Here is a 27,598-nt window from a genome sequence, read left to right on the forward strand (position 1 = left end):
TTTTTGACCGAGAAGATACTGGGTTAGAGTAAACTACTTCAGCCAATCACCTACCGTTTTTGTGGAAGAAAGCCAATCAGTACATCTCGTCTACTGGCGGGAACACGGCGGGCCCTTTTGCCGGCGTGATTAAAGGCCATTTCATTGTGATGTTTCCGGTTGTGAGCGTCCTTTCTTCAGTTCATTTATCCTTTTTGCTTCGTGATCGTTAACGTTCTTCATCCGCAAAATGGAAGATCAATGCATTGTTTTGCTAGAGAGGGTTATCGCTGAAAACGTGCGTCTTCGAGAGGAGCTGGAAGCGCGCGACAACGAGCAGAAATGCATCCTCGCAGAACTCGGTGCAAAAATAGAGAGCTCTTCAAATTCAGGACAATAGCGAGCAAGCAGGAAAAGAAAAAGGAAGACCCCTGTCCCTCAGCAGTGTCGTGTAACTATATTTTTATCTTGGTTTCCTGTTAACCATGATCGCTTAGTTTGTTCTGTTCAAAAATTCGGCCTGTTCATAAATTTCGTGCCCTCCACGATCCGTGAGGTAGTAGATGACCACGTTACTGTATGGCCCACAGGCAGTCCAAGCTCACTACTAGAAATGAGACGTGACTCTTGGTTTGAGTGGTATAGTGTTACAAACGGTCATTTATAAAGGTTTGTATGAGATGTAATCGGTTTGCCTTAAAAGAGAGAAAAAATGTCAAGTGTATTGCTGCTTTCTTTTAGCAGTGGAACACCAAAATAGCGCTAACTCGCCAAAAACTCTTCAAAATGGCCTGAGACGCTGGAAATCAACAAAGAATACAACAAGGCGATAAGGTAGGTCAATTTTATTTCAAAACATGACATTTTTGCCAAATAATGTCCAAGGACATATATCTGAGCATTTTTTCATGCCAAATGGAGGTTGTTGAGTTTATTACCCTTCTTTAATATTTCTGCATTTTACATGTGCAGTATCACTCAAATATTTCCCAAGTTTCACTGCACATGGAATATTCAGTCACATGACACATTTACATTTAAACCAATCACACATCAGCCAAAACATTGGATGGATTATTAAAACAATAATTATTACTATTGAGTGAATGAAAATTTTTAATTCTCCCATTACACTGTACTGATGGTGTAACAGTTTCTCCTAAGGTGCTGGTGCCACATATTTGAAAAGTCTACATGATGCTTCAATGAGAGCAAAAAAGGGAAGCAAGAGGCTCACAAGAATCTCTGTCGGAAGCAGGGGAGAGTGAGAGATGTAAGTTTCTGTTGTAATATGCCGTAATTACCTTTTCAGTACAATCTCTGTAAACTTATGAATGTTAGGCTAACACCGGTAACTCCTGTTATTAGGCATTTCTTGAGTTTTAAACATGGCTCAAAATTAACTCTGGCAAGGTTGCAAAATGTGAGTTATTTCTAGTTAGAGAATGTCTGCAAGTAAAATTTTTGCCTTTCAAAACTGTAACTCCTGAGAATTTGTGGACATTAATATCTATTAACAAGCTATTCTGAGATACATGAATATGATACATATAATACTATTTTATAAATTGAATTGGATTTGTCAATTGTCAGGTCGCTCAAAACAGTTTCCAGCCCTTAGATTTGGATGGGTTATTATGACCACTCTCCATCACTTGATGCTACAATCATGGTACATGTATAAGAATACTGCCTAATCATTGGTGACCACATTGTTATTTTTGTGACACAATAAGTTACCATAGCAACCTCCTAAAAAACACCCTTAATTTGATAAGCATGATAAGATGCAACTTTTGACAAAGTTAAAAGAAATTCTGTGGACAGGGTTCACAGCCACCACATTTTTTTGAAAATTTAAGGTTCCTGTGAACCCGACCTTAATTGCAGCATCAAGTGATAAAGAATGTTTATAGAAACCCATCAAAAAGTGTCCGAAACTGCGTTGAGCCATCTTTAATGATCACACATGCAAATATTTTTATTAGCTTAGTAATCTTATAGCGGTAATCAACTAGTAAAAGATTAAAATTTCAATGATTTGGCTCTCTGTTAGATGAATATTATCTACTTTTGTTGATTTTTGAGCTTTTTCTTTGATTGCTTAGAAAATCCAGAGGAGACTTCAAACCCAAAAGACCATGCCTTGGTCAGGGGAGAAGAAAGCTTTGGTGGAGCAGGCTGTTGGAAGTTCCCAATACACCAGCTCTGACGAGTCAGACTTTTCAGATGATGAAAATGGACAACCCAAACTTTCTGGGTATCCTGTCAAAAAATTGCCTTGGGAAAGGTCAGCATTGACAAAAGTAAAAAAAGCTCTTGATGATGCGCATATTAAAAGCCTAAATGTGCGAGCAAGAGTGAACATGGTGGCAAGGCGATTTCATTCAATGCCATGTACAATTAGCCCCGACCTATTGATGGTCTGGAATGGGCAGTGAGGCCTGAAGACCCAGCAACATTTACTAGCCCCACTTTCAGCCCTCCAACACCTACAACATCATCTCACATTACCCCGTCCTCAGCAACAAGGACTTCATTTCATTGCATCCGCCCTCCAACACCTTCAACTCCATCTGACAGCATCCCACCCTCCACAACAGGAGGTTCATCTTGCAGAATCCTCACTCCAGCACTTGCAACTCCATCTGACAGCACCCGACTCTCCATAGCAGGACGTTCACCTCGCAGCATCGTCACTCCAGCACTTACAACTCCATCTGACAGCACCCGACTCTCCATAGCAGGAAGTTCACCTCGCAGCATCGTCACTCTAGCACTTGCAACTCCATCTGACAGCACCCGACCATCCACAACAGGAAGTTCGTCTCGAAGCATCCACCCTCCAACACCTAGAACTCCATCCCACAGCAACCGACTCTTAGGAACAGGAAGGTCATCTGACACCTCAGCAAACAGGAAAAAAGTGCCAAAATCAAAGAAAGACACTGTGCGTAGGCCCTTAAAAAGAGCTGCCACCTCTCCAGAGTACTAAGTTTATTGAACATTAATGGCATTGACTACGATAAGCACCCTTGAGTTTATTCTGGGAGAACCCCAAAGTTGCAAAGATTGGTCAATTTCAGGAAGACAGCAGTACACCAGTTTCAATATTTATAAGTAAATGGCTCACATAGTTTTGTTTGAAGTGCACAAGTTTATCTTTTTAATGTTACAGTTAAGAAATATTTGAAAAGAAAGCTCACTAATCAAAAAAGGACAGTGCGCATAGGCGACTTTGCAGTGAGTTGACACTTGCCATGTTTACTAAGTTTATTTAATATTAAATTATTACGGAAATTGTACTTTGTCATTTTTAGTGATACTGTTAAGAAATGTTAGAAAAGAAAGCCCGAAATCCAAAAAAGTACAGAACCTGTAGGCCACTACAGCGACTTAGATGAGAGCGATTAAAACAATAATTATTGTAGTATCTATCAATTGAAATAAGAAAACGGTTTATAATTTTTGTTTCCCTCTGTTCTATTTTGAAGATACTGGAAGAAGGGTTATGACTTTTATACATAGATGTATATAGATATTTTTAAGATATTTTTTTGACATGACAAGAGGTTCACAATTTCGTCTTTTTAATATAATATTACAGTATTTAGTAACCCAGAAGCTCTTGCGAGCAGATTTCTTAAAAAAATAAATCATTTCAAAGAAGTAACATGTGTCGCTTTAATAATCATAACATTGGGATTAAACTGTCTTTACGCCAGGTGTAAAATTAGCGTAAGGAAGTACCGTGTCTTTACTGTCGCTTTACACGCACCTATAAGCGTAAAGTTGACATTACACTATCTTTACGCTAAATTTAAAGGCGGCTTAAAGAGTCTCATTACAGCAACTTTACATATACGTAAAGGTAGCGTAAAGCTTGCCTTTACGTAATGTAAAATGTAACGTAAAGTTGTGTAAATGAGAACTTTACGCTAGCTTTACTCCAAGTTTAAAGGCGGCTTAAAGAAGTCTCATTACACCAACTTTACACATATGCATAAAGGTTGCGTAAAGCTTGCCTTTACGTAGTGTAAAGGTAGCGTAAAGTTTCGTAAATGAGAACTTTACGCTAGCTTTAAGTCGCCATTACGCCAACTTAAATTTGATTGTTCGTGCTGTGTATTCAACGATATTCACCGAACCTGAGGCGAATAAAACGTTTCGGTCCGAGACCTTCATCAGTTGTAATACAACTGATGAAGGTCTTACACCGAAACGTTTTTATTAAACTTTGTTAGACTTTTTATTTGAGTATATGTGTTTCTTAGCTCGAAGTTGTCCGTCCGTCCTCGTGTACTACAATATTTATATATATATATATATTTAAAAATTATTCGCCGAAGGCGAGGTGAATATCGTCGAATAATCCCAGAGACGAAGTCGAGGGTATTATTCGACAATATTCACCGAACCTGAGGCGAATAATTGTTTTAGTATAATTTCAGAGCTGAGCAACAGAGAAATTTCTAAAATTATAACATTTTAGCAACATTTATTAACATTTTATTTTAACATTTGATATAAACCGCGTGGAGCGGTTTATATAGCCTCATATAAGGAACGCTCGACCAATCAGATTGCTGGAAATTCTTTGCTCAGCTCTGAAATTATACTAAATATATATATATATATATATGTAACTGCAGACAGTACTGTTTCGGCCTTCTGGGCCTCATCAGTGCAGTGCTAATGCTAGGATGGAGGAGAACCAATATGGTCACCCCAAACGATCCAACCTTTGTGGTATCGTCTAAGCCATGCCAGAGTGCTCAAACTAGAGTACACTAGCGAGCATGCGCAATTGCAGAGCAATGACTCATCCTAGTTAGAGTGCTCAATTTGGACATGAAAGCAAAGCTTTGTATGCCAAAGAGCTATATCTAACTGCAGACAGTACTGTTTCGGCCTTCTGGGCCTCATCAGTGCAGTGCTAATGCTAGGATGGAGGAGAACCAATATGGTCACCCCATATATGTATATATTTGTCACATATGTATTCGCTTTCAATTATTGTTTTGTTCTTTAGGGGAGTTTGCAGATGTCTACAAAGGAATCTTGAAATCTCGTGAAGGCAAGGAGGTGGTTGCTGTCAAAGTCTTGAGGGTCAGTTCAGTCACGAAATGCTTAGAAGAATTATACCTTATGTCATTCAGTCAGACTAACCCAACAATATTTTTTGGCGGATACGCGTAGCTTTGTACCTGTGATTTAGAACTCTTAATGCGGTACTTCATCCCATATAGATAGTGAGATTTATACATCCAATATCGTTATGATGTTATAATAAATGCACTATTTTGCTGAAATGATATTCCTTTCTTTCCATATCAGCCTGGTTCCAGTGAGAAAAATCAAAAAGATTTTCTTTCCGAGGCGTCCCTTACGGGCCAGTTTGATCATCCAAATGTTATCCGCCTCATCGGAGTGGTGACACAAAGTGAGTGGAGAACGTTAACTGAATAACCTGTATTAAAGACTCGACAATGAAATTATGAAGCTACTTTATGTCTGCATTAAAACCAAAGATACACTGTTATTTAAAATGATTCGAGATTTTAAAGTTGAATTAATTTCTCTACTTTTAGGTAGACCAATGATGATTCTAACAGAATTCCTGGAGAGTGGATCATTGGATCACTTTTTAAAGGTTTCTTATTTACATCTAGTTTTTCTCCTGTAAAGAAAAAAAACAACAACAGCTAATAAAAAGAACTCAGACTTAATCAAAAGACAGTACAAAAAAGATTGCTTAATTGGGTGGCTTACCCTTGTAACCGCTCATTTTGTGTTATAAACACCTTTTGATTGTATTGTTCAAAAAGTAATAATAGTAATAACAGTGATAATAATAATGAACAGGGTGGTCCCTCAGGACATGAGTACTGTTATCAAAGGGTTCCTGTTTAAATGATAAAAATATAAGCAGAATAAAAACGAAAAGAGCATAAAATGTGACTTTGGCTAACGCTAATCTATAGTCACTACACTATGCAAAATAAAATTCGTTAAGAGACTTCCGAAATAATACCCTACTGCTAGTCTGCTTAGTTGTGGGTTCGAATCCCAGACCGGACCAACACTGAAATAAATGAGGAGAATGTGCTACTTTTGCTATGATATCTGCAAATGGTTAGACATTCTAGTCTTCTCGGATAAGAACGAAAAACCGTAGGCCCCTATTCATGAATCTTCTCTGTACTGGTTAGCAGGGGATGTTAAAAGAATAAGGGACGTAGCCCGCGGTGTTGTGGTCTGGCCTGTTTACTGAAATTGGGGGCATCTGTTAAAATTAGTCTTCACAAAAAAGTGTAAACTGCTGCAAGCAGTCCTTTAAGTCCCCCGCAAAACATTGTAATGCGCATTTGATCATATCCCAATGTTAATTTGTGCAATATAGATATTAAATTGTTATTATTATGGTGAGTCGCGCGTTTTATCTCAAGCCTTTCACCCTTACATCTGTATGCATGTTCTTCATACTGCTCCTTTTACATTTCCTATGGTACTGACAAGGAAATTTTGTTTAACAACCAGGAAATTATTTAGTTTGTGATGTAATCGTTATTATCATTACATTAATGTTTGATTCAGCAGCGAGGATGAGAAACTAGATCCCATCGTAAGACTTGGAGGGTTAAACGATTAATGGGTCTTCTGATTTCCTCATAGGACCGAAATGGTCAGCTGACGAACCTTCAGTTGGTTGTAATGGCCAGAGGTGTGGCTGACGGAATGAAGTACTTGTCAGAATTAAATTTCATTCATAGGGTATATATTACCTTCATATTTTATTTTCATCTTTAATATAATTGAAATTTACCTTTTCACTTGTGTATCTTAGCATTGGAACAAAACAATACGTGGTTGTTCGTCCTTTGTTTCCAATTGGGTTTGGAGTTTTGGAATCGGTTTATTTATTTAGAGGGAGGAAAATCATAAAACCCGGTGACTGACACTATCGTATCAAAGAGGACAACCAACCAAATATTTGATTCTCGTAAGACATCAGTTGTAGGAGGAAAGGCGCGCCACTGAAGTGGGAGATCAGCCTCCTTCCCATGATCGTTAGTTAGCTTCAGTTTCAATGAGATAACCTTCATATAAAAGTGACAAATTTAAGGGAGTTATTCTTCAAGATCCAAACGCATGTGGGGTTATTCTGCATTGATATGTTTTGAATTTTGCTGTTGTAGCTAAAAACTGATTGGGTATTAAAACGTTGTTACTATGTTTGTCTTAACTTAGGATCTGGCTGCTCGCAATGTTCTTGTGGGCGAAAACATGTTGTGTAAAGTATCAGATTTTGGCCTTTCAAGAGAACTGGCTGACGAAGATGATGCACAAGCTGAATACACGACACAAGTAATTTTAACTTAAATCGACAATTACGTTAAGGCATACGCTAACGTTTATGATGAGTGTCACGGAAAAAATGATGACAGTGACGATCACCTTTTCCTTTTTCACACTCTTGCCTTTCTTATGTGTAACTTATGCTACCCACTGAAGCTGGCACTATTCCACGCTCTTCTTTGTTTGCTTTCTGTTGAAGTGAAAGACTTCCTCAGATTGAAGACTGAAAACTGCTCCTGAGATCAAATTTTTCATTTCCTTGTTTCCATTTCCTGGTACATTGTGACTCTCTCACCTAACCTGCCAACTTCCAATCCGTTACGAGAGACAGAAGTGTTTGTATTTGGACCGTTCCATTCTAGATTTCGCAGCCACCATTATTTGACTATGTTCCGAAGGTTCATCTGAAGGCTAGGTATGATGTGAAAAAAGTGACTCACAAAGTGCGGTCCCACTTTGTTCCCGCTGATCAGGTCTCCTGTTAATGTTATGTACCTTTTTCAACACCCTTTGCTAAAGGCGAGCACAAAGCGAAGGTATAGAGTTTTAGTGAAAACACGTGACCTACATCCTTTTAAAATACATTTCTTTGTTTCAATTACTCTTAAGGGGGGCAAGATTCCAGTTCGTTGGACAGCCCCAGAGGCACTTCAGCATCGGACCTTCAGTTCAGCCAGTGATGTTTGGAGCTTCGGCATTCTAATGTGGGAGATCATGTCATATTGTAACAGACCTTACTGGAATTGGGACAATTTCGAAGTAAGTCATCCCGCTTAATAACGAATATTTTCATGAACTGTGCAGAAAAGAGCCTAAAAGAATGATCGGTTCATAACAGCGGCAAGTTCTTATTGACGAGAACTTCAACTTACAAAGATCGTAATTTTTGGACAGTGCCGGCGGTGGAGTCGCAAAAAGCGGCACAGGACGGTCAAAACAAAGAAAACATAAACGACTTTTGTGAGTTAACCGTACTACAAACAGTTGCCTTTCTTTCTAGGCTCTTGAATGAACAAGTCATTCTTGATTCTTAACAAAGCGAAATCTTTCTGTTATATATTAAATCTTCTATTGATTAGGTTCGTGCGGTCAAGATGGCTGAACATTAACCTCGTTCTAATGGACCTCAACTTCGTCCGGGTCCATAAAAGGGCAAAAATAGGACTTGGCCAATATCCAGCAATATTGACCACACGTTTGTTCAATAACACGTATGTATTACATAGTGACTTTGTAAGGTAAATATTATTAGATAAAAGTTATCATTTTTTCCAAGGTTATCAAGCGAGTGGAAACTGGATACAGATTACCAGCTCCACAGGTACGTCTTGCAGTAACAAACGTGACTACTGAATATGACTTTTCCTTTACAATAAAAACCAAGTAAATATCATTGGGTTTTTGTCGTTATCATAACACCAACCTTTTGGTTGCATTTGGTATATGTCCTATCGGATTCACTCGCGTGCATTTTCTGTTGTTGACGTCTTGTTCTTAAACTGGACGTGTTATCGCTTTCGAGTGATATTAGAGTGTCATTTAAATCCAACTACTACCATCACAAGAATCACTAAAACACCACAGCAAGCCAAAACAATTAAAAGAGTAGCAGCACTCAGTTATAAGAACTTAAAAATAAAGAAATCGAGAGAAGATGGGAAGGAATTATTTAAACGCTAACATGTAACACTCCAGCTTTGCTTTGCAGGGACTGATTCGGGGTCGAAGGATTTTGGTTGTATTAAAATAATATTTACCTGATCTCCCCATAAGGCTCTGTAGTATTCTGATGAAGCCTCGCGTTAAAGCCAGTTCTATTTATTCCCCACTCGCCCTTAAACTCTGTTAGAGACGACTGATCCTCCATCCGCATTCCTGAAAATCATCCGTCCCCCCTAAAAAAATTCCTCCGCCTTCCCCCTTCCCATATTAACCAGTTCCGAAGGTAATTGACAACACAATCATATCAACTGTTCAGGTGAAACCTTTTTTGTGGGTTTTGAAATATTTTAAACGGTTAAGATCCTTTCCACTAAGAATTAATCCTAAAATAATTTATCTGTTTGTACAGGGATGTCCGAAAATCGTTCATAATTTAATGATCGAATGCTGGCATAAAGACAAAACCCAACGGCCCAATTTTTCTGACATTGTCAATCGCTTGGATGAACTTATTGGATCCCCGGAATTTCTAAGTGGTGATTTATCCTCTTTCTCAGAGAGGTAAGTTTCCATCGTATTACGACAGAATGAGTTATTTGCGTCAAAGAAAGATGACGAAGGATCAGTGACAAAGCTCACTTCCTCTAATTTGCGTGATTTTTTCGTCTTCCAAATTTTCCTCTCTTGATTTGTGTTTAGAGGACTACAAAGCAGTTGACGAGGTGCATTTGAAAGCATCCAAGGTAACGTGACTGATTTTGGTGGCGGACCTAGAGGGCATTGAAAAAGGGGTTGAAAAAATGCGATGAGCGTGCAAGGTGATGACATTCCACACCAAAAGCACATGAAAATCCGCTCAAAAGACCCACCGTAACATAAAATGAAATTGAGTGAAAAAGTTCAGAAAAAAAGGGAAAGTCGAGTTCTCTTTAATTCCAGGTTAAAGACGCTCCCCTAAAAAATCCCTATTCATTTTATTCATACATTATTCTAGTCCTAAAGCAAGCCATACCCCAGAATTCCAGTCAGTGGACGAGTGGCTAAAACACATCAACATGGATAAGTATTCTGAATTATTCCGAGAAGCACGAATTGATGATATGAACAAAGTCACTGAACTGAATGACAAACAATTGAGAGGAATGGGTATCAGCCTGATTGGGCATCGAAATAAAATGCAAAAGAGTATCAATGCTATGAAATCACAACATTATAACAAGGGCATGGATACAGATTAGATGCCCAGATGAAATCAAGAAAATGCAATTTCGGGAACGTTTTCTGCTTGTAACTGAGCTGGTGATCAGTAAGCAGGAGGAAATTACTATCGTATCACGAACGAATGTTGTCATATATCTAATATTGTAATGGACAGTGCCAGTTTGTCTAAAGGTGGGTTAAGATAACCAAGGATTAGTGTGAAGATTGATTTCAGATCTGAAAGCTTAAAAAAACACGTTAGTTTAATTCCATTTGTTTACAATTTGATAATTGAGTACTCTAAAAAAATTGGAAAAATCATCCCGAAATGGCTTTTGAACAAAGAAATATAGAAACCTGGATTAAAAATGAAACCTGGATTAGCGCTAATCGGCCTTCAAACAACTGGGCCCTGGTCATTATCTATCGCTTGAGAGGGGTTGAAGGGTATCATATTAAACTTTTTCTAACCTTCCCTTAGGCTCTGTCGTATTCTAACGATTCCCCCCTCCGTTAAGGAAAGTCAATTTTCCACAGTCTCCCCCCTCCATACTCTGTCAACGGTGACTGATCCCTCTTTCGATTTTCATTACGTTATGGAAAGAGTAGTCAAATTCCTTTAATTATATATTTACTAGTAAAAAATTTCATATGACTTTTCCTTACCTTATAGAAAGAGAGAGACTGTCTTTTTTTTTTCTCATCATAACACGAGCTGAGGCATTGGAACAAATAGATGGTACACGTAACAAGTACTACAAAACTTTATACTCAAGTGTTATAATTCAAACAAGGTATATCACTTTTGAAACTTAAGAATCAAATTTTGGGCACTGGTATAGAGAATTTATCTTTCATAATGCCGAGATACATATTTACATATGACAGTGTGAGTCTTTATGCAAGAAATATAAGAATTCGTGGGTGTTTTCACTGTCATATGCATTTAGGTTATAACCTAGAACTGAAATACTCTATCACAGAGAAGTTTTGTACTTCACTACTCCAACAATCTTTTTGTTTAATTTTGACGGTTTTTTTTAATCAATTGACAGTTGCATTATTTTGAATCATTCCCTTTTTTCATTTCAATAGTCTACATTGAAATGATATTCTATTAGGAGACATTGGCTTGGAACTTTTAGGAAAGAAGAATACAAATACAGCAGAAAATGTCTGGTTTGAAATCTGTTAAACGAAATTAAGGCAAAATTGTCTATAAAGATCTGAGCACGTATTTTACAATTCATATATGAAACAAAGCTACTGTAGGAATAAAATTTTTTTCTGGTCGATGCAAAGCTTCCTAAATTGCATTAAGCTTACTATAACTAGTTCAAAAAACTATAAGTTAATGTAACAAGGTTGTTTCAATACAATTGCGACTATTGTGACTATTACACGCGAGGGAAGCTTAACCTAGCATTAACCTAGTAAATCTGCTTAGTTTATTAACATTGTCATGAAAAACCATATAAATGAGAATAAATATTTTGCATATAATTCCTTGGTTGTTGCTTTTCCAATTCCTTGTTGTAATGCTCGGCGAAAAACATATCTCCAACGCTGTCTATATAAATAGGTGGCAGATACAGTGGCATTAATAGCCTCACGAATTGGAGGGATAACTCGCAGTGTCAGATGACCTAAAAATATGCGGTACGCACCATTACATTATTCTTACACTACGTACCCACAGTGCCTGTATAATAGCGTAGAACGATGTTATCACCGGCGCTGATTTTAATTTCCGCCGGCAGAAACAAAGAAGAACGGGATCAATCAAGGTTTCTGGGAAACGAGCCCAAAAGCCCCTGATCAAAAATGGGATCAATGCCGCCATCTGGGCACGGCACACGAAATCGAGTGCAACGAGGACGGTAAAAAGAACGAGCGCGTTCTACAAGAAATCAAGTATAACGAGCACGTCAAAAAGAACGAGCGCGTTTTACACGAGATCGAGTATAACGAGCGCGTTCAAAAGGACGACCACTTTAACCTTAAAATCCAGTACAACGAGGACGTTAAAAAGAACGTCCTTGTTTATACGATTTCATTGTATGGTTCAACGATCTTTCGTAACATCGTGCTCATTGTCTAAGAACGTGTTCTTAGACATCGAGCACGCATCAGATCGTTAACGATACCAGCGAAACGTTGACGATCTAATCGTCCACATCCAAATCTTAAACCTACGTCGAATCGTATCAACGGAGCATTATGACGGGTAATTGTTCGAAAAAAACAATTGTTTCCAAAAAAAACTCCATGCTTGATTTTAACTGACAGAGAATTATTGCATCAACTAAACTATCAACAAAATCACCATATTTAATTCTCTCCTTTGCAACTCTCATTGTGATAAAACACTGACACATGATAATTCAAAGTTGTCTTTATTTGATTGTTTTCAAGCCTCAGGAGGACTTGTTTGTCATGTCCTGCAATATCCCTTAATATTACACTTGGTGGTACTATAACTGAAGCATTTTCTCCGCTAAACATCCGGAACACAACACTAGCTTCTCTTTCTTGGCTAGTGAGTATGCTCTGGTTTGAAATATAAATACAAAACGTATTACATTCCCAGGACTGGAAAAGGCCAAAAACCAACGATACGTTGCAAGGTCAATGCGTTTTATTGAAAGCAACAAGCAACAATCATCATAAAAAACATGCACAAGGCTCGTAATGGCATAGCGGCAACTTGTGACGGTTAAAAGTTCTAACAGGTCTGGGCATTCATTGCGATCGCAATAGATTCAAGGATTTCTAGTTCAAGTAAAACAAATGCCTTAGGGAATGAAATTCAACCATTTATATGCCTTGAGGTTCCTAGTCAGAATTCTACCTTATCATGAGTAAATTTTTTTGCCGCACCTATGGGAGTGAAAATATATGGGTAATGTCTTAGAATGTATTTTAACTTAATCGTTGTCAGCCTCTTTATGCCGATTATTCAAACGAAGCCTAGGTAAAACCTAATAATTCGGATATATCAAAAAAGTTGAAATGGTAAATTGGCCACCGTAATGATTACAACAGCTGACGTTTCGAGCGTTAGCCCTTCGTCGGAGCGAATGCCAGGTAAAACCTAGTCTAGGTAAAACCTGACATCCAGGGGAAAATTACTGAATGCTGATTGGTCGATAAATAGCCGGACCTTTTTTCTTAATTTTGCCTTTGAAGAGGACCAAAGTACTTGCTCCTGATTAGATAATCGCTAAAACACCAAAGGCTCGTATCAGATTGACCTATATGTATCGACTCCAATGTCTCACTGAACAATTACCCTTCAATGGAAAACGCTACGACATATCTTTTTTAATCGACGACACAAGAAAGCACAAGAACTACCAAAAAAAAATACAATCCTTACCAGGGTTACAGTACAATGCTAAAAACAATTACTTGAAATTTAACAATATAGAAAAATTACTTAGAAAAATGTATTTAAACAAGCAACAATAGAAAAAAAATTCAATCAAAAAATGCACTATTAAGTCCTATAGAGCAACCTGGTTGTTTTAGATCTCTAAAAGAATAACGAAAAGAAAAAAAAAAAATCCAGTTACCATAGTCCTCACAGGATTTTACGCCACTTCTCTTAATAGTCGTTATAGCTTCATATTTCAATTGAAAAGTCGTTTTCCAGTTTTTTACACTCTTTCAATCATATAACTAAAGTCCGATATTAATGGATAAAAAACACTAAACTCTAACCCTACCCCAAACCAATCCCCAACCCAACCCAATCCAAACCCTAACCCCTAACGAGCTAAGGTGGCTGAACTCAGTTTTTGCGCGCGCTTTTGCTGATGCAAGTCAGCGCGAACACAAGGATTGCAAAAAGCAAACATGCCGTCAACAGAGTGGTCATTTCATTTACTCAACACATACCTGCACAATCTCTGCTATTTTTCTCTATAGTTGGCGCAGTGTATAGAGAGCTTTAATCTTTTATTACAAAGATATGTAATATCGTTAGATATTACGATGAGTACATATATTAGTATTTATCTTGATTGTTTTCAAGATAACACCCTGAAAGAGAGAAATAGATTGAATAGAGCGGGAAAAGGAAGATTATGTAACCAAAAGTATTTGATGATGGATGTTCTAAGCACTTTATTGGGAAATAAAGAGAAAAGCGCGGAGAATGATTCTTCAAAGACCAGCAGTTTATTATACATTCATCACTACATTCCAAGGTAAATTCGCAGTACCCTCTGGCTTGAAAAATAAATACAAAACATATTATATTCCCAGGACTGGATAAGGCCAAAGCCCAGCAAGACATTGCAAGATCAATGCGATTTATTGAAAACATGCACGAGGCTCGTAATGGCATAACATTGAGTTCGATTGAATTCGTACTTTACCCTGGGCTTAGATATTGATGTTAAAATGATGGTTTTAAAGGGCATTTTTTTACTTGCTTTTACTGATTTCTTTCTAACAGGTAAAGGTTTTCATATGTTGGGAACTACGCTTAGCAACGTAGTTCCCGAAAATTTTTCTCAAATTCTCCACGGAATTTCCTAAACAAAAGCTCTAAAATTCTTATAGAAATGTCTAAAATTCTCCAAAAACTCTCTAAAATTCCCGAAAATTCTGATCAATTTCATTTCTTAGATCTATAGAACAAGAAACAATGATTTTTAAATCGTAAAACATGATTTATTGTCATTGTTTAAAAGTTGCAAAAATAATAATTAACGTTTGCTTATATATGTATTGATCTTTCTTTTTAAAGGAATGTCCTATGTAAACTTTCTCTCGAATCAACAAGAAAAAATGGCGTAGAAGACTTTAGGGTAAGACCACACTGAACCTTTCCTAAGACTCTGACCATAAAGCCACCATGATAGAAAAAGCCACCTTGATTTTTAGATATCTGCACGGGCTTGCTCCAGAGTATCTGTTTTAAAAGTTTTAAAAGTGGCGTAAATCTGCTTATGACCTCAGGGAATCTGAAAATAAGCTAAATGTTCCATTACCGCGAACTAATTATTACCGAAAAAGCTTTAGTTACAATGGCGCCACATTGTGGAACAGTCTACCATGCGAACTGAAACAAGATATGCTTTTAATAATTTTTAAAGCCCTCTATAACAATATGCCTCATTTTATTCAATCTTTATTTCAAGTAAGAGAAAATAGGAAAAATCTTAGGGCCAAAAACAAATTTGTTTTACCGGCTGTAGCTAAGACCACAACATACAGCTTTTAAAAATCGACTTCTTACATTGCTGCTAAGGCTTGGAATGCATTACCTGATAAGCTTAGATTAATGGCAGAATTTGGCCCTTTTAGGAATGAGATGAGAAATCTAAGTAATTTGTAATTTTATATCATCATTTATATTTAGGCTTATATTATTTTTAAACTCTGTACATATATTCATATATTTTTCCTCGCGTAAGAAGCCTCATTTTCATCCGAGTTAAAGAAAATCATTCATTCATTCATTCGTTCATTCGCCGATCTTGTTTTCATTTGCATCCTTCAGCTCCTGTTTGTTACTAGTCCCTTTAATCACTTCAAGAGGAGGGTTGTTTAAGTAATTTTCCTGACCTTTGCTTTATTATCCATGCTTCTATCATATCTCGCTGAAGGGAATCTGCTTTAGGCAGCGCAGAATGCTTTAAAATTGTAGAATAATAACACCTCGAGCAGTAAACTTCGTTTAAAGCAAAAAGCGTCCAATTTGTGTTAGGCAGTATATTTAATTCTATTTCATGAAATGTTTAATCTGTCCCAAACTGACACGGGAAAACAATTTCTATTCTATCAATATTTTTTTTAAAGTAATCACTCAATCAGAACCCTGGGGCTACAGGTTAGAACCTGCAAAAATGCTGTTCTAATTACATTATTGTTAAATTTCAAATTTAGTCGGTTAATCAATCAGCGCTGGAAGTTTGAAGATATATTTACTATTCTTTTGAAGTAGATTAATTAAATCTTTTATTAATGTCGCTTTTTATGGGAATCAAGCTTAATGAGCACCAGGTTATGAGAGGATATAAGCAAATGAAGACAAAAAAACAAAACAATTAAAACAAACCAAAACAAAACCGACTATATCCAATGCAGCAGGGTGGGAACGGGACATTTAGGCACATGCTATAAGCACACGCCCAGGCAAGAATAAAACTTGAAAATCAAAATAGCGCAGAAGAAAAAAATATCCTTATAAATGCTAAAATCCACACACTAGCGACATATTAAATCGAAAAAGCACAAAATAAATCTGTCTATCGCGTGAAAATATTGAAATATTCCAAGTACACACCAATCCATAGTAACAAATGCTATTAGTTGGAAATTTTGTTTCATACTGTTTGATTAAAAACGTACTTGAAGGCATTTTAATGAAAAAAGCTTTCTAAGTTAACTATGATAGATAGAGTTCCAGATTCTTACGATTGCATTAAAAGACCCCGATCTATTCCCTGCTGATCAATACAGTTCCTACGTTTGTCGATTTTGTGAGTCAATCCCCTGTTTCAGCTCCAACTGAATGGCGAAGCTCTTTGGAGATGGAGAGAAGTTGCGCTTCTAAAACTAAGTATTCTGCCTCTTGGCTACCGATTAACAGAATCTGCTGGTGAGCGTGTAGGCGAAAATATGCCAAAACTACTTGGACAGATTCAAAATTGCGTCCCGTCCCTTGAAGCGTGATGGTTTTTTCACTTCAAACTTGATCCAAACATACCTTTGTGGAGCCAAAAATGGAAAGGAAATATGCTACAGAATACTCGACTGCAGAGAAATGGGCGAGTGAGTCCTAAAAGTGAAAATAACATGAAGGATTCGTGCGTGAAGACCCAAACAACGCGAATATGAAGTGATCTTATGCTCACTGCAAATTGGTAAGCGTGAGACTTCGTTGATTTCATCTTGTAGCTGCCCATATCTTAGTAATTCTTCACACATTCGCAATTTAAGACAATTTCTCTCTACCAAAACGCTTACAAACACAACAATTGTGCCAGCACGTGTTGCCCACGATCAAAAGATCTTTCCAAAGTTAAGTAAGTTAGATCGCAGGTTACGTCAAGGGCGCCAAAAAGTCGCGATCATACCATGAGGTTGCTCTAAGAAGCCTTTGATTGTAACCAATCTGCGATGATAACGTCACTTGATCCACAAAGTCAGATATTTTTTATGTAAATCTTCAGCACTGAAAATGACATAGCAATTTAATCTTTAATTCACCGATTGCCAGACCGAAATTTTTAATCTTAGCGACGTCAAATTAAACTGTTTAAGGTTACCGTGCACCTTCAGGGGTGTCTTACGTGCAAGCGATGTAGAGCGTCCGGTTTAAACTGTAGATATTTAAATCCCTATATTAAACTACTCCTAACCCTCAACAGATGAGAATTGCACCATAACTGGAGAGGTGTGTACAAAAAAAGAAAGACCACCTTGTTGCCTAAATGTGAATAAAATCAAATAACATTTTGAGTTTCCTGTTGTAATAATAATAGTTAAATGAATCAATTATTTTCCTAATAAAAATTATATTTGACTTCATCCATTCTTCTTAATGCCCAGAAACATCACATACACCTTTTGCAACCTCACTTTTCAACCTATTAAATTACGAGAGTTATCTGAAAATTTGATGAGAACATGTACAGCTGATAGTATCAGTGAGGAAGCTCTCATCCTGGAAGCCTCTTAAGGAATATGACTGATCACTCCTCACATTCATTTTCAATGAAATCTGGACAAAAATTCTGAAAACTTCATTGGTAATTTTATCAGTTTTACAAATAAAGTAGACATAACTCCCATATAGCATATTAGTCTCGGCAAGCTTTGTACAGGTAGCAAAAGACTAATAATTTAAACCAGCAGTAAGCTTCTGGGAATAATGACAAATTCTCGAATAACAGCTTGCCACAGTAAATGTCACAGCTATCCATTCTGTCTATACTACCAATTATTGGGTCACTTCACATTACCTCAAACAGAAGAGAACATAACAGTTAATTCATATCATCAATCTTAAGAAATAACAATTTCATGATGAAAATCATAGTGCACTTCGACTCAACATTCAATTCGCAAGGCAACGCATTCTACTGAAATGAACAGGACAGAATACAGCTGACGCCATTCGTTTCGAATAACACATGAACATGAAGAGAACGGCACCAGTTTTACTCATGAGACAAAGCCCACGCACTTTTTTTTAAGTTAATGGACTGGTTAGACCGAAAGCTAGATAAATAAACAATTAACTGACAATGATTTGGGACTTCAGGCCAAGTGATAAATAAGTTTTACCAAAGTTTTTCCTCCAGTTAGCACATGAAGCTCGAAAAGGCAATAATAAAAAGTACCACAAAAACACAGTAAAAAAATAAGCCAAAACCGGAGTTGATTGAGGTAAGACCATAACAACTGTTAAGACACGTGCCTACCTACCATGTACATCAGACTAGGAGAGCAAAAAGGCCAAAGACGGTTTTGGATTATTACTTGGAAAATCCACCTAAACCTCCCGAAAAATAATTCGCCGAGGGTTGTAGCAAGAGCAACTTAATCCTGAAGCTGGAACATTTTTTAAAGCCTTGTGTCCTATATCAACTGTAAAGAGAACGAAAAGATGTTATTTAAAGTGATTTGATGCTTGGGGGCCATCCCAAACTTAACGCAATTTTACTCGAAGTTGAAGTAAAATAAGATCAAAATCTAAATTTCCATCTTTCCTCGGTTCAAATATCTCACGATCGTCTCCACATACAACTTTGTGATCCACAAAAATAAAACATCAACATCTTAAGACTAACCTTCAAGGTTTTTTGTCTCATGTGTACATATTTATCTTCAGTAAATCAAATCTCAAACTTCAAGTTTTCGAGCTTTTTTCGCATTTTGTTCACACTTTGATCATTACAATATCTTCAACTAAAGAGCCAGCAAACACCACGAGTATCCACAGAGTTAGAAATGTTGGTGAACTTGTCATACTCCTTCATCCATCTTCAAAAAATATTACATTAAAGGTGGCGATCGTCCAGTTGAAACCTCGCAGAAACGCGTCGAAAACTCTCCAAATGGTGCCGAACGCGACAAAGTTGTTCTACTCGCGCATGCGCAGACAAATGCCTCTCTGTCGCTTGTTAGCATAAAATTTGGTGAAGCATTAAATTTGATGCAGCATTAAATTTGGTGGAGCATTAAATTTGATGCAGCATTATATTTGACGCAGCATTCAATTTCATGCAGCATAGAATTTGAAACAGCATTAAATCCGAACAGCAAGTTTAGACTTGAATATCGGCGGGAATCACCCACCATACCTCAGTATAAAAGTATCTACGAACGTTTTCTGTTTTAGACGCGGGATGAACGAGATTCCAAAACAAATGATGAATTTTAAGAGAGCTTCGCCAAATTGAAGCGAACCACGATTTTGATTATATTTGATCACACCGGACCAGATATTCTGGGATCGTATGGTTTTTGGAACCGGAATTCCAGAAAAGAAATCGACCAGCAAGAAAGCCAAGATATTGCTCGCGTTGCCAAAATTACTGCTGCTCAAATAAAAGTTATTTCTTCCTTGTCTGGATTAAATGGTGCGAGAGTAAAAAAGTCGCTAGAAAGGGGTATGATCTATGGGTAACAATAACATTAATTCTGCCGTAGGAGCCAAGATAGACACAACTGCCCGGCATTTGGTCATTTATATGCATATTTAAAAATATGGAAATAGTAAAATAAACAACTAAACAAAGTTTCCATGACTCGTAGCTTCATGCTTTCGCAATCGTCAGACGGTGAGGATTGCAAAGGCATGAAACTACAGGTCACGGAAACTTTGTTTCGTTGTTGATTTTACTATTTCTATTTACGCTCTCCTTTATGTATTGAGCACTACACAGCCAGCTAAAGCATATCCTCCAGATATATTAATTATATATATATATTAATTGCCATTAATTGCCTATTATATATATTAATTGCCAAGTTTCAAGCAAAAGAGGCAAGACATCCACAGTTCAAGAGGCTCCATCTAAGCATCTTAAATGGTGAAGGCCACGCAGGTCGTGAGATAGTTACCTTACAATGCCTTACAAAGCAGAGCTAGGGCTCAATTTAATCTATTGCTATTAGATGTCTATAATGGAGGTCACAGATGATCTAAATTTGAGCCTTCTGGATGGCAGGAGCATCTATCAGGAACTCCTATCTATTGATCACGGCTGTGAGAAATTTGATCAGAATATTTTTAATCAGAGTGATGTAGTTGGAGAGACATACCACAAACCACTGGTGATCACATGAAAATAAAATAAAAAAATTTCCAAAGCACAGTGTCACGGTGTCTTGATAGATTACTCCAAACATCGGTAATCTACCAAGCCACCATCACACGTAAGGACAGCAACACTTCGGAAACATACATCGGGCTCACAAAAAACGACTTTAAAACTAGATACAGAAACCACACCGCATCTTTCCGACACATAAAACATAGAAACTCTACCGAACTGAGCAAACACATCTGGACTCTCAAAGAAATTCGACCACTTTAATTCATGGCGTATCCTTTCAACTAGATCACCCTACAAGATGCAACCTCTGCCTAAAAGAAAAACTACTCATCATGTGCCAACCTGAATTACTATCACTCAATAAACGTAATGAACTTGTGTCCTCATGCCGCCACAGAAAAAAAGCATTACTGCGCAATAACTGAACAGAGCACTTTGTAAAGTATATAAACGATGGTAACAACAAAATCCCCTTATGAGTTAGCAATCACGAACTAGACTTGTAGGGATAAAGAAGTGCGCTCTACTTTCATGTATCGAGCACTGTTAGAGGGAAAAATCGAAACGCAGACTTCCTATATCTATAGGATTATAGTGCTCGATACATAAACGTAGAGCGCAGTTTATGTTCAGTTTGAGAAATAGAAAGACTACGCTTTCATCCCTACAAGCCTGTTTCGCGATTGCTCACTCATCAGGGGATGAAAGCATAGCCTTTGTATTTTCCCAACTCAGCCTATATTGTGCTCTGCTTTACTGTATCGAGCACTGTACTAACGGGAAAAATCGAAACACAGACTTTCTAAATATCTGAATTATGAATCCCCTCCTTCTCTGTTATCCCTGGACGTTATTCGATGGTTTAACATACAACATGGGGGATATTTTTGTGAGCTACGTCTCGACGGGGCGAAGAAAAAGTAAAAGTTACAAAATGTGATCCAGAACGGTCTTTCAACAATTGGTTTTAAAGTCCAACTTCGGTGCACAAGTAATTGTAGCTTTTTACAAGTAGAGCGCCCAGCCTAATGAATTACTTTACGCTGAATTTTTCCCACTCGTCTAGGGCTTTCAAGAACAGCTTGTAACCTGTTGAACTCTTAAGCTCTTCGACACTGATTCCTTCCTCATCTTCACTTGACTCTGAATTCCAAGAAAACGACCGAGAGATATGATTATTCGTCAGTAGCGTTCCTAGATAAAGACGCTGGATGCAAGAGTTTTAATGAACTAGACCTACTTTAAGTCCCCCAAGGAGGGGGTCCCAATGGGGTGATGGCTTTCACGGCTAGTGGTTAAAAATTTTGGCCAATTTACGGCTAACTGTTTATATCATTCTATTGTCGTTACCAGATATTTTATTGCGTTTCACTATATTTACGACTATCGGTTAAAATTTATCAATTTTAACACCATACGGCTAAATTGTTTTGGCCGCTTTACGGCTATTGGTTAACCCCGTTGAGACCCTCTAAGGAGCGTGAACGGTAAAACTTTGCTTAAAACAGCGGCGTCGGAAAATTTCTTCCTCGGATAAAAACTGGACAAAGGCTAAAAATCTCTCCAGCTCAAAGTTGGTAACATTGCTTCTCTTCTCTCCCTTTAGACTTTGACGCGCAGATCGAACTTTCCAACTTTGTAACATAGAGGGCAAAGAATTAGAATGTATGAAAATCATATATGCGGTTTCAAGAAGTGTACAACAGCGATCCTCGCAGGAATGAACACTAATGATGTAGAAGCAAAATATTAAAGGTCTGAAAAAAAATTATATGCATATTTCTAAGTTTATATATCTAGAGGAGATGCTTTAGCTGGCGGTATAGTGCTCAATACATAAAGTAGAGCGTAAATAGAGTGTACATACAAAAACGAAAAAAAATTATATGTATATTTATAAATTTATATATATATATTAGTATAATTTCAGAGCTGAGCAAAGAGTTTCCCGCAATCTGATTGGTCGAGCGGTTCCTTATATGACGCTCTATAAACCGCTCGACGTGGTTTATATAAAATGTTAAAATAAAAAGTTAATAAATGTTACTAAAACGTTATGATTTTAGAAATTTCTCTGTTGTTCAGCTCTGAAATTATACTAAAACAATTATTCGCCTCAGGTTCGGTGAATATTGTCGAATAATCGCCTCGACCTCGTCACGGGGATTATTCCACGATATTCACCTCGCCTTCGGCGAATAATTGTTAAATATATACAAATATATATATATGTATATATGTAATGTGCGATAGTCGGAAAAAAACAACTAGATATACATCCCTACAGACCTGTTTCGTGGTTGCCCACTCATCAGGGGATTTTAATGGCAGAATAATGCGATACCATCGCTTATATATTACACTAATTGCTAATTAACATGGTTTGTGTAGTGTGAAAAGTGTCAAGTCAGCTGTTGCGAAGGAGTGCTTTTTAAAGGCCCATTTTCAACCGAGATGCCTTGCGCGCCCAGATTACTTTTCATATATGAAAAATACGCTATTTTCCTCGAAGTTGCGGAATCGCTTTGTTATCTTCTTCCATCTTACTGATTAGGGCTTTCAAAGTTCCATCTTGAATCATGTGCGAACAACACACTATCGTAGTATCCATATCAGTAAATAGTTTTTAATTCTTACATGTATGACGGTGAAAAACGTCATTTGAAAAGTTGATGCCGCCGAAGAAGCGGTCTAGAGGAAGGCCGGGTCTTCCCGGCTTGGCAAAGGTTATTCGACTTCGAGAGTCTGTGTATGATTTATGGAGGGCAAGGAAAACAACAATGGGTTTCACTAACACTACAGACAGTGCTTTTGCAGAAATGTTATTGCATTGTTCCTACGATGGAACTAGAGATTCCGGGGAGATTTTTTCGAGGTGAGTATAATTATTTGACTGATTTTTACTTGAGATCCTGAGATATGTATGTAAGCGATTTCATTTGTACAAGTCATTATTCTATAATTGAAATGCGTAAAGTAAATCAGTTTTGGCCAATATTGGTCATTTGTTTATATTTTATTTAGTATTGAAGCCGAACAATTTCCTTCAACATCAAGTAAGCTTTGTGCGAGTCTTATACACAGACTCGATTTATGATTTTTCAGTCTCAAATATTTAGTTGCAAATTTGTTTACTGTGTTCTTCACCAAATCTTTGTTTTTCTTTTAAATAGTGTCTGTGAATGACTATCAGAGTTCGCCATTTAGCAATAGCGCGATTCCAAAACATAAACAAAAGACTGCGAAGGATCTCGGATGAAAATGGGCCTTTTAACGCTAACGGACTCCGCATCACCATGGAAGCTAAGAAACAAGTAATCAACTTCCTGGACGTCACATTTAACCTCAGCCAAAATACCTACCAGCCATATACCAAACCCAATACCACGCTACAATACGTCCACCGCGAAAGCAACCACCCCCCGTCCACCACGAAAAACATCCCCGCCGGCATCAACAGACGCTTATCATCCCTCTCATCCGAAAAAACCTCCTTCGACCAAGCCGCTCCCGCCTACCAGAAAGCATTAAACACCAGTGGTTACAGCTACACACTCCACTACGAACCAACGCACACACAAAGTCGCAAGAACTGCCAACGCAACAACATCCTCTGGTGCAACCCGCCTTTCACCAAGAACACCAGCACTAACATCAGACATAAATTCCTCGCGCTGATTGACAAACACTTCCCCAAAGATCATAAGCTCCGCAGAATTTTCAACAGAAACACAATCAAAATTAGTTACAGCTGCATGGACAAAACAAAACAAATCATCGACAACCACAACAAAAGAATCCTCACCTCCCACGTAGAGACTAACGCCACCGCCACAACCGACACCTCTACCGCAAACAACAAGAAATGCAACTGCCGACAGAAAAACTCATGCCCTCTAGACGGAAACTGCCTCCAACAATCTGTCATATACCAAGCTACCATTACACATAAAGACAACAGCACGACAGACACATACATCGGGCTCACTGCAAACGACCTTAAGTCGCGCTACAACAACCACACCTCATCATTCCGACACGCAAAACACCGCAACTCCACCGAACTCAGCAAACACATCTGGACACTTAAAGACAACAATTAACAATTATTCCACAAGCGCGCGTTGGATATGAGATGATAGATAGCCAACGAGGCGCGTAGCGCCGAGTTGGCTATAATCATCTCATATCCAACAAGCGCGAGTGGAATAATTGTTTTATTATAAGAATGGCCCCCAAGATATTAGGAAAATCTTCTCGAATTTATTTTGTAGGAAGAAACTGGATGTTACAATGTACAGATATCAGATTATGGTATATTGGCTCATATACCATAATGGCTAAGCCAATAAAAAGTCTTGAATTGCATTATCCAATTATCCAGTTTTTAATAACATCAATTATTCCATCACCTGGCGCATCCTATCTTCCCACCTGCCCTACAACAGCTCGAGCAAACGATGCAACTTATGCCTTAAAGAGAAATTCCTAATCATCTGCCAGCCAGACCTATCAACACTCAACAAGCGTAACGAACTCGTCTCTTCCTGCCGACACAGAAACAAAGTACTCCTACGCAACAGCTGACTTGACACTTTTCACACTGCATAAACCATGTTAATTAGCAATTAGTGTAATATATAAGCGATGGCATCGCCTTATTCTGCCATTAAAATCCCCTGATGAGTGGGCAACCACGAAACAGGTCTGTAGGGATGTATATCTAGTTGCTTTTTTCCGACTACCACACATTTTACCCGCTCTACTATTTGTATCGAGCACTGTTTCACGGACACCAAGTTTAGTCCCTCTATATATATATTTATATATTTATACATATATACAAATGTGAAAGAAGGAAATTATTACTAGTTACTCGAGTTTCACGCTCTAGGCGATCATTAGATTGAGCGATGTCTACGAGAGGTAAACGGTTATGAATGTTTAAAATTTAAGAACGGTTAGAAGTCGTCACGCGCGCGCTTCTTCTGATTGGATGCTGTGAAAAACTTGTTTTCGTGGCGGCATTTCGTTACAAACTCAGATTTCTTATTTAGGAGAGAGGCATTTTGAGCGGTCAAGATGCAAAGTTTTTCAGCCAAACATAGGTTGCAGCAAGTTAGGTTTGCCTTTTTATGCGCTTGCCCTTTTGATGACGCGCCAGTTGATCTTGTAGTCGTTGCCTCGCTCCTTTAAATCCCAAATGTGTTTTGAAAGTACAGTGTCATGTGAGTATCTTCGGTTCTTGAAAGAGAGTTTGTGATTGTTGTATCTTGATTTGAATGCGTGTTCTGTCATTCCAATGTAGTTCCTTTCGTTACCAGAAGTTGTTGTGACAGTTGCTTCGTAGATGATGTTTTCGCTGATGTACGCGCCGTTTAGAGGGCAAACGTTTCTTACCAATATCGGTAGTCAGCCGCTAAGTTGACTTCGGTCGTGTATCTTTAATAGATCCTTAGTTGGGTTTCATATGGGGTTATAGGCTTCCCCTACCCTGTCACCTTGAAAATTAAGTTTCCCGGAAGACCACGTCTCCGATCACGTAAATCACATCTTCGATTGCCGTGTTGCCAGCATGGTTGTCCTGATAGTGTAGTGGTCATCACACCTGACTAGTAACAGGTGGACGTGGGTTCAAATCCCGCTCAGGGAAAAGTTTCTTTTCAAACGTTTATTCTATTTATATATAATAATATATATAATAATAATAATATATCGATTTCTATAGCGCATTTCCGTGTAAATGCTCCAATGCGCTTTACAACACTGTGCGGGGGACTTTTCCAGACTGCCGGCGGCAGTTTACAATTAATCAAGGAGAAATTTTACAGATGCCTCCTCCCCCCATTCCCAGTAAACAGGCCAGACCACATCATAGTAATCTCGTGTGTGTGTGTGTGTGTGTGTGTGTGCGTTCGTGCGTGCGTGTGTGTGTGTGTACAATAAAACCAATGAAAAACGAAAGTCTTCTTTTACTTTGCTTCTGCGCTACACGTTTCACCGCTGTTGCGGCTCTTCAGGCATAGCAAAGTGAATGCACACCTTTTTTTTTTTTCCCGGGCCTTATTTCACTACTACATCAGTAGTGTTCATTACTGCGAGGATCGCTTTTATACATAAAGGGCAAACTCACTAAATCCTGATTGCCTGATACACTAGGCATTTTTCCATAAATCTGATAATTGCCTAGAGCAAAATTACGTAAACTCAGTAAAACCATAAAAGAGGCTTAATTCATTTTCCCTTAAGAATTACAACTTCATGAAATGCTTCCTAGCAGGGTTGGTTTCATTATTTTGGCGCTGTGGTACAAAAACAATATTTTGTTCAGCTGAGACGTGCGTGATACAGTTCATTGTCGCTCGCTGAACACTACAATACCCTACTACGAAATTGCCCGAAAGCGTGCGTTTTTGACCTTCTTAAAAACCTAAAGTTTTGTCCTTCGTATTATAAACAAACAATCGCATGTTTCCCCGTAAAATGAAGGATAAATGTCACTTGTGTTTTCAAAAGTTGCCACCAAATTGACATCATTACGAAGGTGTATTGCGATTGAAGGAAACTAAATGCACCACAGCCGAACAAGAAAAACCCTTAAAACCTCTAGGTGGAAAAAACGGGGTCGTGTAACCCCAACCAAGGCATTGGTGCCACCTTCGGAGTTTCAGCTTATCCTATCAATGACATATTTTGCACAGTTACTAAGGGAAATATGCGCATACAGCTCCAAGTACTACCTGATGTGAACATGACATTTCAAGAAATAAAAGAAAAAATAAATAATGCATAAATTTGAACGAAAACGAAATCTAAGGACTTATCGAGACGAAGGCTGGCCGTAGAGTGCCTCTCCCTGCTAACGCCCTCAAATTACTAACCACGATCCCATAACTCTCCGCGCACCGTGTCGGCAAATATTAATTTATGCTAATTAGGATGATCACTAATTACATTTTCTGCAACTTCTGAAAATACAATTGATATTTATCCTTATATGAATTTTACTTGTCCCATGCAATTACCTATACTAAATGAGCTGGCGAAACTGAAAGTTCATTCGCAGATCCTTGGAATTGCAGGACAAAGATAACTAG

At 37.9% G+C, this 27,598-nt stretch overlaps 1 protein-coding gene and 1 pseudogene across 5 annotated transcripts in view; both read left to right on the top strand.

Moving 5' to 3' along the window:
* LOC111334711 (ephrin type-A receptor 4) overlaps positions 1-27,598 on the top strand; it is a 96,295-nt gene that overhangs the window by 16,098 nt on the left and 52,599 nt on the right. For 2 of the 4 annotated variants that reach the window (XM_088731910.1, XM_088731913.1), the window contains 9 exons: positions 5,012-5,088; positions 5,317-5,422; positions 5,571-5,632; positions 6,655-6,753; positions 7,231-7,347; positions 7,948-8,097; positions 8,615-8,659; positions 9,410-9,561; positions 9,995-11,453. The exons of 1 other annotated variant lie outside the window; for it this stretch is intronic. In XM_088731910.1, coding sequence (XP_088588036.1) covers positions 5,012-5,088; positions 5,317-5,422; positions 5,571-5,632; positions 6,655-6,753; positions 7,231-7,347; positions 7,948-8,097; positions 8,615-8,659; positions 9,410-9,561; positions 9,995-10,238 — 1,052 coding nt within the window. In that variant the 3' untranslated portion in view covers positions 10,239-11,453. Of the gene's footprint in view, positions 1-5,011; positions 5,089-5,316; positions 5,423-5,570; positions 5,633-6,654; positions 6,754-7,230; positions 7,348-7,947; positions 8,098-8,614; positions 8,660-9,409; positions 9,562-9,699; positions 9,744-9,994; positions 11,454-27,598 lie in introns of those variants that run through there. One more of the 4 variants, XM_088731914.1, reaches the window with a different exon arrangement.
* On the top strand, positions 865-3,284 carry LOC148725398 (uncharacterized; annotated as a pseudogene). The gene is made up of 3 exons (XR_015991259.1): positions 865-1,252; positions 1,348-1,402; positions 2,088-3,284. The product of XR_015991259.1 is annotated as an uncharacterized LOC148725398 (transcript).

This window comes from Stylophora pistillata, chromosome 8 (assembly GCF_964205215.1).
Source record: "Stylophora pistillata chromosome 8, jaStyPist1.2, whole genome shotgun sequence".
In the NCBI taxonomy this organism is placed as follows: Eukaryota; Metazoa; Cnidaria; class Anthozoa; order Scleractinia; family Pocilloporidae; genus Stylophora; species Stylophora pistillata.